Here is a 15,108-nt window from a genome sequence, read left to right as displayed (position 1 = left end):
ATCACATGATCAATTTGGTTGTTCGTTAATTCATCAGGCGAGCTCCAAGTCCCCATATGTATTTTTTTGTGTAGAAAACATGTGCTTCCTATGATCATGTTCTTTGAGGCTGCGAAGGTGACTGCTCGGTGTCCATTCGAATTAGTATTATTATGGAGACTATATTTACCAATGTGCGGTAGATATATTTCTTCCCTTCCGATTTTTGCGTTCAGATCACCGATTATTATTTTAATGTCATTTCTGGGACAATTGTCATATGTTCTTTCTAATTCATCATAGAAATTGTCTTTTTCTTCGTCTTGCTTGTCCTCTGTTGGAGCATGTACATTAATAAGGCTAATATTAAAAAACTTGCCCCTGATCCTTAAGCAGCTCATTCGCGGATTTATCGGCTTAAAATCTATAACCAAGTGCTTGACTTTATTATTGACTATAAAGGCTGTCCCAAATTCATGTCTGGTTCTATGGCAACTATAGTATATATTGTAGTTTGCTTTTTGGATTATGCCATGGCCTGTCCATCGTACTTCTTGTATTGCAGTAATATCAGCATTATATTGTGCTAATATGTCACACAGTTTGCGGATGTTTCCAGGTTCGTTAAGTGTGCGAACGTTCCAGGTAAATACATTAAGATCATTATTTCCATTATTCAGGTCCTTATTTCTTTGCATAGGTCGTCGTCGAGATTTCCGTCTGGCATTTTTAACTTTCGATTTCGTAACTATAGGGTTTTACCGGGTTGGGTAGTTAACCCAACGCCAAACCCCCTTTTCGGAGGGCCATTTCACCCACTCTCATCAGTTCCCGACCCAACTTTCCACCCGGGTTGGATACCAGATCTCCAGCTGGGTTGCTCGGTTAACAGGGGACACCAGCGTGAAGGTGAGAGTCGGATTTAAGTAGAAGAGGCTAGTTGGAGTAAACTGGAATCAACTCCATGTATTCGCATTCTACCCCTTTATCCCCCATTTATCAGCTTTTTGAACTAATGGTATGAAGACTTTAAAAGAAAAAGATGTGCGAATGTACCGATATTTTTTTTACTATTACCAAGAAAATCGTCAAGAGAACCAGTGAGTTTATATATCAAAGCTTTCGCTTATGTCGAATTAAGCGTGTAGATGAGAGGTTAATCCAAGGTTTTAATCGATTTCTGTATAGTTACCGTTCGATTGTATGATCAGAAATATTTGTAATACAATATGAAGAAAAGAGTCCCATATAACGATGAATCTAAGCGATTAAGAAAAATAGATTGACACTATATCTGGGATAAAACAGAACTGCCACTAAAGAAGTCAGTAGTGGCATACGACACGAATCATTTTTGCAAACATGTGTTAAGCTAAATTGAATGTGAGCAGTAATAAGCGACTAGTCACAAAGACCCACAGGACAGGAAACTTTAAGTGTATACTAATTGATTTAGGGCCTGCGTAGCGCAAGCGGTAGGATGCTTGACTCGCAAGCCGGTGGTCCGGGGTTCGAATCCCACCGCCGGCAAGAACATCTAGACATTTTAAAAATGTCTATAGGCCCCAGGTCGACTCAGCCTGAATAAAAATGAGTACCTTGGGTAAAACCAGGGGTAATAATAGACGGTTGAAGCGTAGCACTGGCCATGTTACCTTCCTTGTATACCGTAGGCCCTAGATATAGCAGACTACCCTGCTATACTCCCAAAGCCGCGACAGCGGTATAAAACGGGAGACTATTATTATAATTGATTTATCAGATGTCTGAGCAGAGATATAATTGATCTGAGCAAAGTATTAATTGATATTTAGGGACCCACTTTCAGGAAGTGAGGTCGAGGTTACGAGAAAAGTAACTTGTTATCCACTTTTCTTGAACACGGAAGTGATTGATCTCAATTATTTCGATTTACAAAATATAACTAGGGAATTATTAAGTTAATTCAAAACTTTGTCGTGACTGATGAAATTTTCTACGTAAATGGCTGATGAAAGCTCCCAAATGGTTGACAGCGTGGAAAAAATCAGTGCAGAAAATGGATTGTCACTAAACACTAAAAGGACACAATTTATGATGTTTACAAAAGCCCAACAGCGCCAGAAAGCCTAACAATAAATAAGAAACATATTAAAATTAATGAAAATAATAAGTATGCTGAAGAGATTAAAGCAAGAATAGGAAAGGCAAAAAATGCTTGAAGCAAACTGAAAAGCGAATTCTATAGCTGGGACATTACAAATTCTTTCAAAACTTCTAAGGTGCTACAATATTCTCCGTATTATTTTATGGGTTGGAGGCTTGGATATTAAAGAAAGAAATATCTTTTACATTACAGACAGATTGGAAGACTTCAAATTAGGGACCTAAAGAGGAAAATTACGAATAAGTTTAGGAAGTTTTTTTTAATTCGTCTAATTTTATCCAATGTAGAAGAAATTTCAACCTTAAGTTTTTATTTCATTTAACCTTTGGTTTTTATTTAATTTAACTTGAACTTTAATTTGGACTTCTTTTTAATTTCAACCTTTGGCTATTATTAATGTTACCTAATTGTTTTAAAGATGAATCAGGTAGATTCGATAAAATTTTTAAGCGCACATTGATAAATCAATCATTAAAATATGTGTATAAAAGGAGATTTTAGTTTAACGTTGAAATCAATTATTATTAACCACTTAAGTTAATACAACGAGAAAATGATTGTTTTGGCAATAACTTTGTGTTTACTTGTAATATCTGCACAGGGGCAAATTCCTGTTGACAAATGTCCAGATGTTAAAGTAGTTGCAGATTTCGATGGACGTGCCGTAAGTTAAATCGTATCTTTAAACAATTACCTTTTTACATAATTCTTAGTATAAACGTGTATAGCTAGCTACAAAACTAATAAATATTTGTTTCGATATCTTCGTCTTCTTGTCCGTTAAGTTTCATTAGTGATAAAAATATTTGTGAGGTTTAACTTATTTAACAATAGAGAGTTATTGAAGATAACTCATTTTGAGTTTGGGAAGTGTTTTAGGTAGTCCTGTAATAAAAGCACCTTTATTTTGACATATACGCGTGTCCAGTTTTGCGTCCTTTATTTTTGTCCTTTATTTTTGTCCTTTATTTTTGCCCTTTATTTTTGTCTTTTAATAAAATACAAGACGTCTGTATTTAAGTTAAATACAGGCTAGAGAACTTTTATTTAAAGATCTCTTTTTTTGACGTAACCTGTCGGAGAAAGAACTTATATTTATGTGGATATTTCATCAAATTTGTTGTATTCTGTTCTGTTTTATTTAATACATATCCAGATTTAGCTATACGGCTCACACTCCCTCTAAGAGGAAAATTAACTCATCCCAGATACATCTGGTATCAAAAGGATTAAGTCTGGTGGGACTCTTTCCGTGTTATCGAGCCCTAGGTGACTTGGTTTGCTTGAGTATCTCCCAAAAATTTTCGCACACATCTGGACGTCACGAGGAGTACAGCATTCTGCATGGCCTTATAAATATGTTCATTTAGACCCAGTTGTTTTATGTTCGCTAGGAGGTTTTTGGAAATAACACCAGTAGTAGACAGAATAATAGGTACTGTCTGGGTTCTATTCTCTGGGTAAGTTTATTAACTAGTATGAGATCCGGTCTATTATGCGCCACTGGTTGGTCTGTTAGCACAGTGCGGTCCCAGTATAGTATGTAGTTGTCATTTTTAAGCATTCTGTCAGAGACGTATTGATAATAAGGAAGATGGTCAGTTTGGAGAAGTCCCAGTTTGTCAGCTAGTTCTTGGTAGATAATCTTTCCTACTCGTTCTTTATAATCAGTACCGACAAATGCCTGGCAGCCACCGGTAAGATGTTTGATGGTTTCTTGGGCTTAGCATCCATATCGGCCTTTGTCATTTTGGACTTGAGGATCTTTAACAATACATTTCAGGTAATTTTTAGTTGGTATAACCTGATCCTGAATGGTAAGTAGGAAACCCTCAGTCTCGGGAAATATCTTTCCTGATGTCAACCAATAGTTCGACGCTGTATTGTCGACATATTCTTGGCTGATCTCATTGAGATGTCGCCCATGCAGAGGTTTACTCATCCAGGTGCGCATTTTTTCTTGCCGAGTCAGGTGGTTTATGCGCATTTCTTGTTCCTTCAGTTTAAGCGGCGTTGTATCATCTACTGCGCAAATTGCTCGATGTAAAGTAGATGTCTCAGCCTATAGCTGAAAATAAGTTCTTAAATTAGCAATTTGTTTATCTAATTGCTCACCTATATCCATAAGTCCTTTTTCCCCTTGATACCGCGGTAATGTTGTTCTCTCTACTGCGCTGCGTGGATGATGTTTTTGTGCCTTTGTGAGAAGTGTTCTTACTTTCCGCTGAAGACCCTCTATATCCGTTTTTGACCACTTTATAATACCAAATGGAACGAGTCCCCCTGGAAAAAAATAAATATTATGTTTAGTATTATTATTATTCTCAATTAGTAAATCTTCATGACTATTGTTTTACGTTACACCGATAAAATTCATATTTAACAACTCTATTTTTTTCATCATTTGCGCCAGTAAACTAGCTATATCTAATTCCTTAATTCTATCCAGGTTCTTCCATATTGTAAGATGCGTATTATGGATTATAGTATTCTTAAAATAACAATTTAATTGAATTCAACGTTTTACTCCTTTCAATGGTCTTATTTTAAGTTTTAATCCAGGATTAGGTGTATAAGTAACAAATAGGGACTTATAGGCATTTATAGGTTATTTTCACATCATGCAAAAATATTTAACGTCATTCCCAACAAATAGGGTCTTATAGGCATTTATAGGTTATTTTCACATTATGCAAAAATATTTAACGTCATTTCTATGTCAAATGTCAAAACTAAAAGATGTCTTTAACATATTAGCAGTAACTCTCTTTTGGACATGAACTATTTTATCATTTACTAAAGGATCCTGTAATAAAGGCGGCTGTCATCTTAGGGTTTCAATAACACTCCAATGACTTTCTGTTTTATCCTTAGATTATAAAAATTGTTTGATCGTTTTTGGTTTATATTAATCTATTTTTTTACTCTTTACATACTGGTTTTAAGGTTTCCTGTTTTGTGGCGAAGTAATCAGTTTATGTTTTTTTCGTATGACAAATTTACAGTCTTATTTGATTAATTTTATAGTCATGGTCTTGGTAATATTTATTAAAATTGTACCTACATAATATATACAAAGATGTATGTACTCATATACGCAGAGCGAAATATATGTCAAAATAAAGAAAGAAATTACAGAAACCCTGTTAAATATTTGAATTCATAAAATCAATTACCTTTTCTGTGGTGCAATTTTTAACAGTAATTTATACACAGCTTTTTTATTCTTAATTTTGACATTATTCTAACGAAATGGGGCAATTTATTAAAGAATATCATGCAAGAATATTTGCCACCCTTTTTGTATCACAGTCAATCTGTAACTGGGGTAAATATACTTAATATCTCTATTCTTATAACAATGTGTAGGTAGATTCATTTCAAACAGATGTTTATTTCTAAAGAGAAGTAGAAGACATTTTTTAATCTATATTACAGGTACCTACTGCTAAAATATCGTTAGTTTTAAACACTCTTTTGCCTATAACTCTCATTTTTAAATAATCATGAGAGCTCGTTTCTGACAGAAAAATATTTTATGATGTTCATTGTTTAAAGTTTGAAATATAAGTAAATTGTTTTTAGATCATCTTACACTCTTAAAGTATAGCATCGACCTTTTATTTAGTTGCTGTACGTGAGTTTCCCATGAAAATGTTACATCAATAATTTGTCATTCCTAAAAATGTAGTTTTAGTACCAATTTCAATCTTCGTATCATTTAACAGAATGGACGTTATTTGGACATTCCACATTTGATCTAGTTCTTCTAAGATGAAACAATTGGTTTTTTTGTTTATTAATAATTAATACCTCACTGAAGACCACTTTGACATTTCTCTATAAATATCGACAGATTGATTTAGTAGAATGTTCAAATGATTTGCCGTTAATAGAACATTCGTATTATCAGCCTAATTAATTATTCTATGCTATTATAAGCTAATTAAAAAAAAAACTATGTTTAATATTTTCTTTTAGTATTTGGGAGACTGGTACGAACTAGGTAGATATCCAACTTTACTGGAAGATCACGGAAAATGTGTTGTTACCAATATTGCAGTAAACAGCGATGGATCTATAAAAAGTCGTACTCAATATATCAATTCCGAGTAAGTAAATCTATTAAATAAGTATACAAAAAAAATATACAAAAAAACAGAAGCGTTCGTTGAGCAAAAATCATCTAACCGAATTAAAAAAAAAATGTTTGTCAAAATTTTATAAACTGTCCAAATTTTATAAAACTCTTAAATTAAATTCTATTATCGGATATTATACAATACTATAATAATAGACAGTACCTATGTACGATAATCCACTACTCCAAGAAATTATGTATTAATTTATTTATTATTAAAGTTAAACGAATAAATCAAATATTAAATTTAAATAATTTCCATTAAAGAACTTTTGAATAAATATTTTTTTACAAAGTACATTACTAAAATTCCGCACAAATCTTTAGAAAATAAAAATTTTGTGTATGAATTTGTATCAACCCGAGTAACTGACGACGCAGGGTTATGCAGAATTAACGTTATAAGACTTACTTATATACCATTCTTCAAAGTAAAAACGTTGCACGTCACAATTTATATAAAGTGACGTCACTTATATTTAAAATTTCCAGAACGTCAACAGCTAATAATACGAAACCCATACGGAACTGCTCGATCTTTCATAGGCGTCTACATGGTATAATAATCAGAAAATTGTAATCATGATTATATTGGGAATTTTAGAATTATATTGATTAAATAACCAAAAACATTTGTTATTATTAATAATATAAATTTTATGAAATAACTGTTTAAGTTTAATAGTCCAGTAATAAGTCCACAAAATAATAATTTTTAATTAATATATTAGACAAACGTACGCCACTGATACGGGAATACTTCAAATTTCAATGACAGTTCAGCGTGTGGCAAAATTGGTTAAAGTGTTGCCGCTTTTTTAGAGTAAGAATTATGTTTATGTTTTGATTTCTTACACAATTTTATCACAATATATTATATATCAATAAATTGTATTTATAAATACATATTAAATTCTGCTTAATAGCTTTAAAAACTAATTAATGTTGTGTATTGTGTTTGTTCTATGACATATAATTAATTGAGTTAATTAATATATAGATTAAAAGTTTTATTGGTAGTAAGCATTGGGTCAAGTTGCCATTGAAAACAAAAGTGAGTAAACAACTTAAACAATATAAACAATGTCAGTTTTGACAAATACCGTTCGTTAAGATGTTGTACAAAATTAATAATAGTCAAAGTATTTATCGTTTAGTTGGACATGTACCAAAACGCGATATTGTAAGAATTTTTAGTGCTCAAAATATTTCTGTGCCAACGATTTACCACAATTAAAGAGTGCGAAAATGGTATACCATGCCTTAATTTGCCCAAAAGTGAAAGACCAACAGTTTTAACTCCTGCTCGGAAACACAGATTAATTCAGAATATGGAGAACCAATTACTAAAGTCTTTGCGAAATTTTGGCCGAAGATATATATAATGTTTCACGAATGACTGTAAGTAAAACAATTTCTAGAAATAATTTAAAACGTTATAAAAGAAAAAAATGCTATCGACGGATAGCCCGCTTGGCTATCCGTCGATCGGATAGCCAAGCGGGCTGGGCGGCTGGCTTCTCCTTCGCTTTACTGCGAGAGATGTCAGTTCGATCCCCAGCTCGGTGACAGAAAACAAAAAGGCTAACGCAGCAGTTTAAAATTCTAAAATGAATCTACGGCTTAGTCTCGAATATGCTGGTATCTGATCGGCCTATGGTGGAGCAGTACGGCAAGATATAAGGGCTTGCGGCTCGGTGATACTCCTCCATAGATCCCTACCGGAAGGGCGTGTGCCGCCTAAATACCGGGTATATATATATATAAAAGAAAAAAAGCTCCTAAGTATACACCAGCCCAGTTAAAAAAATTCCTATATGTTGCCGTGTATTGAGACGTATTCATTTTTCTCGTAAAATTCTTATTATTGATGATGAAAAGTATTTTACTTTATCCAATTCCGAAATGAAGAGCAACGACGGTTTTTATACACGCAATGTACAAGATACACCAGTCGAAGATAGGTTTAAGGGAAAAGTGAAATTTGCTGATAAAATTTTGGTATGGTGTGCCATCTCCGAAACTAGTGTTTCACAGCCGTTTATTGAGCGTGTTCGCAGTGAAGCTCTCAATGCTGACAATTACGTTGACAGGTATCTTACAAAGCTTGTTTAATTTATAAATACTCATTACCCCAATGATGAAATCATATTTTGGCCCAACCGAGCGTCATGCCATTACGCCAGGAGAACGACATATTGGTTAACTGCTCAAAATATAAATTTTGTTTCCAAGCGCAACAACCCTCCAAATATGCCTCAAGCGAGGCCTATAGAATAGTTTTGGGCTGTTTTGAGTCGATTGGTGTATAATAATGGCTGGAAAGTCCAAAATAAAGATCAGCTAAGGCGAAGAATTTTACAAAAAATTCGTGAGGTGGACTTAGAAACAGTCCAAAGGTATATTGCACATGCAAGACCAAATTTACGTGCAATCGAAGATCATGGATTTCTTTCTGTTCTATAAAAATACATTATAAACCTTAAATATGTAGACTTAATTTCCTGTATTTAATTAATAAAATAAACTTAATTTACAATTAGAAAATGCATATTTATTTTTTCCGAAAACTTTATGGACATGCGTTATGAATACTGTTTCATCAGATATTCATCACGAAATTATTTGTTTCATCGACATTATCAGACAATAGCTTATATTGCACAACTAATAGATCACAGTACAAAAAAAACAGCTTAAAAATTAGCTCTTAATAGTATACAGAGATTATATGTAAAACATACTTTGTTAGAGCTATATGTACAATTCGTTTATATTCAAAAAATATTTACTTTTAGGACAAATGAGACACACGTCCTCGAAGGAGAAGCCCAACCAGGTTCAACAACTGGAGAAGGCAAATTTCTAGTACATTTCTTAAATCCAGGTTAGTATAAATTTATTTAAATGCATTGTACCGAAGAACACGCTTATAACGAACTGGTTTGGTTTTTGTCTAAAGGAGATCATATCAATCATATTCAATAGTCGATGATTTGTGGAGGTTGTTATTTGGGAAATATGGGTATTTATTTTTCACCCTACTGAAGCCATCGTTTTTATTAAAAAGTTTTTTTTTAATTTTCCATTTTTTTTTACTTTATGAATATTGATTACCTATTTGTTTTTCAATTAACTCCAATTATCATAGGGGAATGGTTTATCCCTATAAGGAGAACATAAACCGAGTATCTTTTTGCATTTCTACCGCGCTAAATCGTTTTTATTCGATTCTATATATCTTTTCAAGTTCAAATGTATTTGTTTTTAATTTTTGCAAGGGGGCCAGAAATTGTTATTAAGAAATAACAATTTTTCAAATCGCTTCGATTAAACTTTTTACACATAATTACTTTTTCTGTCTTTGTAATTTTTCAAAGAATGCTTCCTTTTCGAGTTATTTGCAATTTTATTGTTGAAAAAATTACCTAATTGTTGATTTTTGGTATTTTTTTTTTAAACTACTAAATAAATTGAAATTCTATTAAAAGTTTTATAATCATTCAACCTTCATCTACGAGTATAAATATTTTGACAAGAATAAATGGTTTATATCTTGCTGGAAACGGGAACCAAATATTTCGAATATGCATTTCGAGCAATCTATCGCTCTAAAGCAGCGTTTCCCAAATGGTGGGTCGCGACCCGGTACCGGGCTACGAAAGCAAAATGCCGGGTCACCTCGCTTCTCCGTTTTACATCTTGCTTTTTAAGGTTGCGCTCTGACTAACGCCACTGCTTTTATTTTATCTGCTACTTTTATTCCAATTTTTTATAAAACAAAGTACAAGTTCTAAGATTTGCACAAACAGACCATCGAGTGATCTGCAGCCGGTTACAAGTTCTAAGATCAACAATAATAATAGACAATCGAGTAACGTCCATCCAGAGGCAGGTACAAGTGGTAATTATAAACGGCCGCTCGATGCGCAGTCTACAACTGTCACCACAAAGAAGGAGTCCTGGACCAGACAGTATTCTGAATATTACTTACAGTTCGGTTTTGTAAAGAGTACTGATGACAAACCATTATGTGTTATTTGGTACGCTTGGAATTGAAGCACCAGGAAGACAGTGGCAAGCCAATAGATTTTTTATAAACAAAAAGAGAGAATTAATAGCTACCAAAAAGTCTATATCTTTGAATTTTTCTCACGGCGCTCAATCTGAAAACCTTGTACTGGCCTCTTATGAAATATCAAAATTAATTGCTAAAACCGGTTATCCCCACACAATTGCCGAGAAATTAATAGTTCCAGCAATGAAAATAGTAGCATCTCGGATATGTGATAAAAAACAGAAAAAGCAAGTGAATTCGCTGGCTCTATCAAATAACACAGTGAAGCGTAGGATTGTGGAGATTCTTCTTCTTTTTCCTCTTTATAAGCAATTCTGCTTGTTCATTGGCAGATTAATACCTCGATGGAAAGTTGTCACTTCATCTTTTGCGCGGTGGTCCGATACTTCTTCTGCCGATTTTTGATATCTCTTGCTATTTTGACGACACGGGTCTTCTCCAGTCTGCTTGTATGGTTATTCCATTCTTTTTTATTTTGTGTCCATTCATTTATAGACTGTACTTTACATTTTCTTCTAATGTCTTCACTTCTCTTTCGATCTCTTGACGTATTTCCTGTAATTCTTCTCAGTAATCTCATCTCTTCAGTTTCTAGTAGCCTTTGCGTTGTGGCTGTGTCGAGTCTTGTTTCTGAGGCATATGTCATTATTGATCTTACACTAGCTTTATAAATTCTTGCCTTCATCTTAGTGTTAATGTGTCTGTTTTGCCATATAGTGTTATTAATTAATCCTGCCAGTCTATTTGCTTTTTGTACTTGATCCAGGTCTTTTTGTCTTTGTCCAGGTCTATATAGCGAGACAGTGTAATTCCCAGGTATTTTATTTTCGTTACTTGTTTAATACTGATGCCTTCAATTTCTATTTTACATCTGGTTGGTTCTTTGCTAACTACTATTGTTTTAGTTTTCTGATATGAGATTGTCATATTAAATTCTTTTGTTCTTGTGTTAAATCTGTGGACCAGTCTTTGCAGACTATCTTCATCTTGCTATCAATATTATGTCGTCTGCATAACAGAGTATTTTAATTTCTTTGTTTCCCATTCTCTTTCTTTGTTAACGCTTTTGATGATTTCATCCATGATCAAATTGAAGAGCATGGGGCTCAATGAATATCCTTGTCTTATTCGCCTGTCTATTTCTAGAGGTTCTGTAAGTTCTAAGTAGCGATGGAGCACAAACAATGGCAGGCGCTTGTACTGGGCTTTTTTCGAGGATCAAAGCCGTAGCACCAGAATGTGTTTGGGTGCATTATAGCATCCATAGAGAGGCATTAGCTATAAAAAATGCCACTGCTTTTAACCGAATCTATGCAAGAGCGTGTAAAATTTATAAACTTTATAAAATCTCGCCCACTGAACGAGTATTCTCTGCTTTGTTAAAAAAATGGGAAATGAACATAAACATCTTCTTTTACATGGCGAAGTGCGTTGGCTATCAAAAGGGAATGTTTCAAAAAGACTTATTAAATTGGATAAAGAAATTTCAATATTCTTAGAACAACATACACCAATGACTAGTGATGCAATATTTTAATTTAAAAACAGTTTTCATGATGTCAATTGGTTAATCCATTTACAATGGATGTAGAATCCGAGACAGAACTTCCTGATTTAGATATTGAGTCAGTAATTGAACTATCGTGTAATAGGGCACTCAAAGACATATTTAACAAAATACCACTGATAGATTTTTGGCCGTCTTGCCGCCAGGAGTACCCAGTTTTAGCAGAAAAAGCAATTAAGTTTCTAATTCCTGTTGTTACGACCTATAAATGTAAGGCAGGGTTTTCAACATCGTTGTTTTATTACATTTTTATTTAAGCTAATGTTTCTTTATTGAAATATATAAAACTATAATAAATATTTAAATATGTTTTCTTGTACACACACATCAGGTATGCAAAAAATTAGTGGGTCACGAAGGATAAGCACAAAAATAACTGGGCCATGGAAAAATAAGTTTGGGAAACGCTGCTCTATATAATAATAAACTTGTAAGGTTGTGGCGATACAGGCGCGCGCACTTAGAAATCTTTGTTTAAATGTAATACTATGTTTTAACTAGATAGAAACCACTTATCCAAGTCGAAATATTCTTACTTGTACGTGAAGGTTTAAAGATTGTAAAGCTTTTTGTAGAATTGTCCATCCAGTGTAGATCCAAAAAACATTAATTATTTTACTATTTATGCATGATTGCCAAAAAATTATTCCCATTTTAACTATAAGTATAATAAAGCGCATTCCCCGTTAACATAACCCGGTTAAAATTTAAACATGATCTCAGATCATTTTTCTTCATCTCAATATTTACCAATGTTTTCCATATGACAAAGAAAAATAATTTAAGATTTTTGTTAAGCCACTGAAAAACGTAAAAAAATATCTAAACTACATGAAGGGTTGAGCTATGTTTTCATATACACTCAAGTTTTTTAATGTGATTTATAATAATTTGACTTATTTTCAGACGTAACTGTACCTTTTTGGGTTCTTGGTACAGACTATGAAGGATACTCTGTAGGTTTCTCCTGTTTTGAACGAGATGGTGTTACTTTAGGTACGTACCATTTTTCCTATTATATATATATATATATATATATATATATATATATATATATATATATATATATATATATATATTAATTATATATAATTTAAATTAAATTAAAATCATTGTCTCCCATTAAAAGCTCATAAAAAGTAATAACTTACATAAAATAGTGTATCATTAATATTTTTGTATTTTAAACAATGATTTGCACGATCATCCTTATGTCGAGAAAGGGGACGGACGTCCTCGACATAAGGATGATCAGGGAAAACAACAACATTAAAATATATTGGTATCAAAAACCGACCCATTCTGGTAGATACCTTAACTACCACTCATACCATAATAATTCTACCAAAGGCAACTTAATCAAACAGATGAAAAATAGAGTAATAAAACTATCAGATCCTTCATTTCATACAAAAAACCTACAAATCCTACAGAAACTTTTTATTTTAAACGCTTATCCAACACCATTAGTGAATAAGATTTTGTTTAATACTATCCATAACGAAGATATTTCACCTTCCTTCGCGACTAACAATGCTGATCCTGATGTCTTAAGTGGGAACCCAGTCTCGGATACTCCTATCAATAAATATTTTTCATTACCATATTTCAGAGATATCACTCCGGGGTTAACAAGGATTCTGAAAAGTGTTGAAAATAGCTTTGGTAATAATAATAACAACATTAAACTTAATGTGGCTTGTAGATCAGCCCTAACAATTAATCTTTATTCTAAGATAAAAGATAAGACTCCCATAGATAGGCTTAGTAACATTGTCTACAACATTCCATGTCTCTCTTGCAACAATTCCTACATCGGTCAAACATCTCAATTATTGAAATCACGTATTACACTACACAAAAGTGATTCTCGACTTTACCCTGACCGTTGTGCATTAGCCAAACATGTCCATTCCACTGGTCATCTCATGGACTATAGGAACACTACAATTCTCCACCGTGAGAACAATAAATCTAAAAGAGAGTTCATTGAAATGTCTTATATTTTCCTTAACGATTTCTCCATTAATGTTAAGAGTGACATTAAGAATCTAAGCGATATATACCACTTCTTACTTAAATCAGATACCAAGAACAATACAACATCACAGATAACTAACTTGACTGATATATCCATTAACAACTAACCTACCTTTATAATTAATTTTCATTAACTAAAAAAGATAACATTCCCTTGCTTTTCTTAGATACATCTCAATAAGATATAATAATACATGAACAATAGAATATAATTAAATAAAGAAAATCAAAATAATATTTCCCTATACTGGGATTTAATTTCATTCGTTTTTTACCAATGAACCTTAACGACATAAAGATTCATAAGAACTACTGAATTTGTCAGCGCTTGCGTTCTGGCTAAAACAGACACATTCTTAATATAAATAGTAGTTTGATTTTTGATTTTTGTTCCAGAGAGTCTTTTCCTTACAACAAGAACTCCAAATCCACCACGAGATCAGGTAGATGCCATTATCCAAGTTCTCGAAGACAACGGTATCGATCTATTGCCAGTAATCTTAACAGACCAAGAAGACTGTACTTATTAGATTTAAAATAAAATACAAGTATATATTAGATATCTGATTTTTATTTGATGTATATTTTAATTAAGGTGTTGATTGCCGGTATAAGCAAACATTCATTTATTGGCTAATACCTTCGGACAGCTGAGCTGGTAAGTGGAAGGTCTCTATCTAGTCATGAGTCTAATAAATTGGACATGAAGTTAAATCAGCTAATGATATGACTAAAGGAATAAAGATACAAAAAGAAACGGGAAATAACTGTATTGAAGATTCTCTAGATTTCCTAATGGTATTACCAGGCAATAACCTTTTTTGAGTGGTCTATTGTAAACTGATCATACTTTAGTTAGTTGGATTATTATATATATATATATATATATATATATATATATATATATATATATATATATATATATATATATATATATATATAAGAATAAGAAAAAAGAAGTAATGACTCGTGTGGAATATATATATATATATATATATATATATATATATATATATATATATATATATATATATATATATATATATTGTTATGATATGTAAAATCGAGAAAAATATTGGTTTGTTTAAAAATATTTCAAAATTCAATAACATTAAAATAATTCAGATAAGTAGGATAATATCCAACAAACATTTCGA

At 32.5% G+C, this 15,108-nt stretch overlaps 1 protein-coding gene across 1 annotated transcript; it reads left to right on the top strand.

Annotated features, from left to right (window-relative positions):
• The first annotated feature begins 2,629 nt into the window (after positions 1-2,629).
• On the top strand, positions 2,630-14,505 carry LOC140443653 (apolipoprotein D-like). The gene is made up of 5 exons (XM_072535020.1): positions 2,630-2,789; positions 6,107-6,237; positions 9,065-9,153; positions 12,818-12,907; positions 14,348-14,505. Exons 1-5 carry the CDS (start codon positions 2,679-2,681, stop codon positions 14,479-14,481), a joined length of 555 nt encoding a protein of 184 aa, XP_072391121.1. The 5' UTR covers positions 2,630-2,678; the 3' UTR covers positions 14,482-14,505.
• Positions 14,506-15,108: the final 603 nt, after the last annotated feature.

This window comes from Diabrotica undecimpunctata, chromosome 6 (assembly GCF_040954645.1).
Source record: "Diabrotica undecimpunctata isolate CICGRU chromosome 6, icDiaUnde3, whole genome shotgun sequence".
Taxonomy (NCBI): Eukaryota; Metazoa; Arthropoda; class Insecta; order Coleoptera; family Chrysomelidae; genus Diabrotica; species Diabrotica undecimpunctata.
The sequence above is the reverse complement of the archived record's forward strand: the minus strand, read 5'-3'. Positions and strand labels throughout refer to the sequence as shown.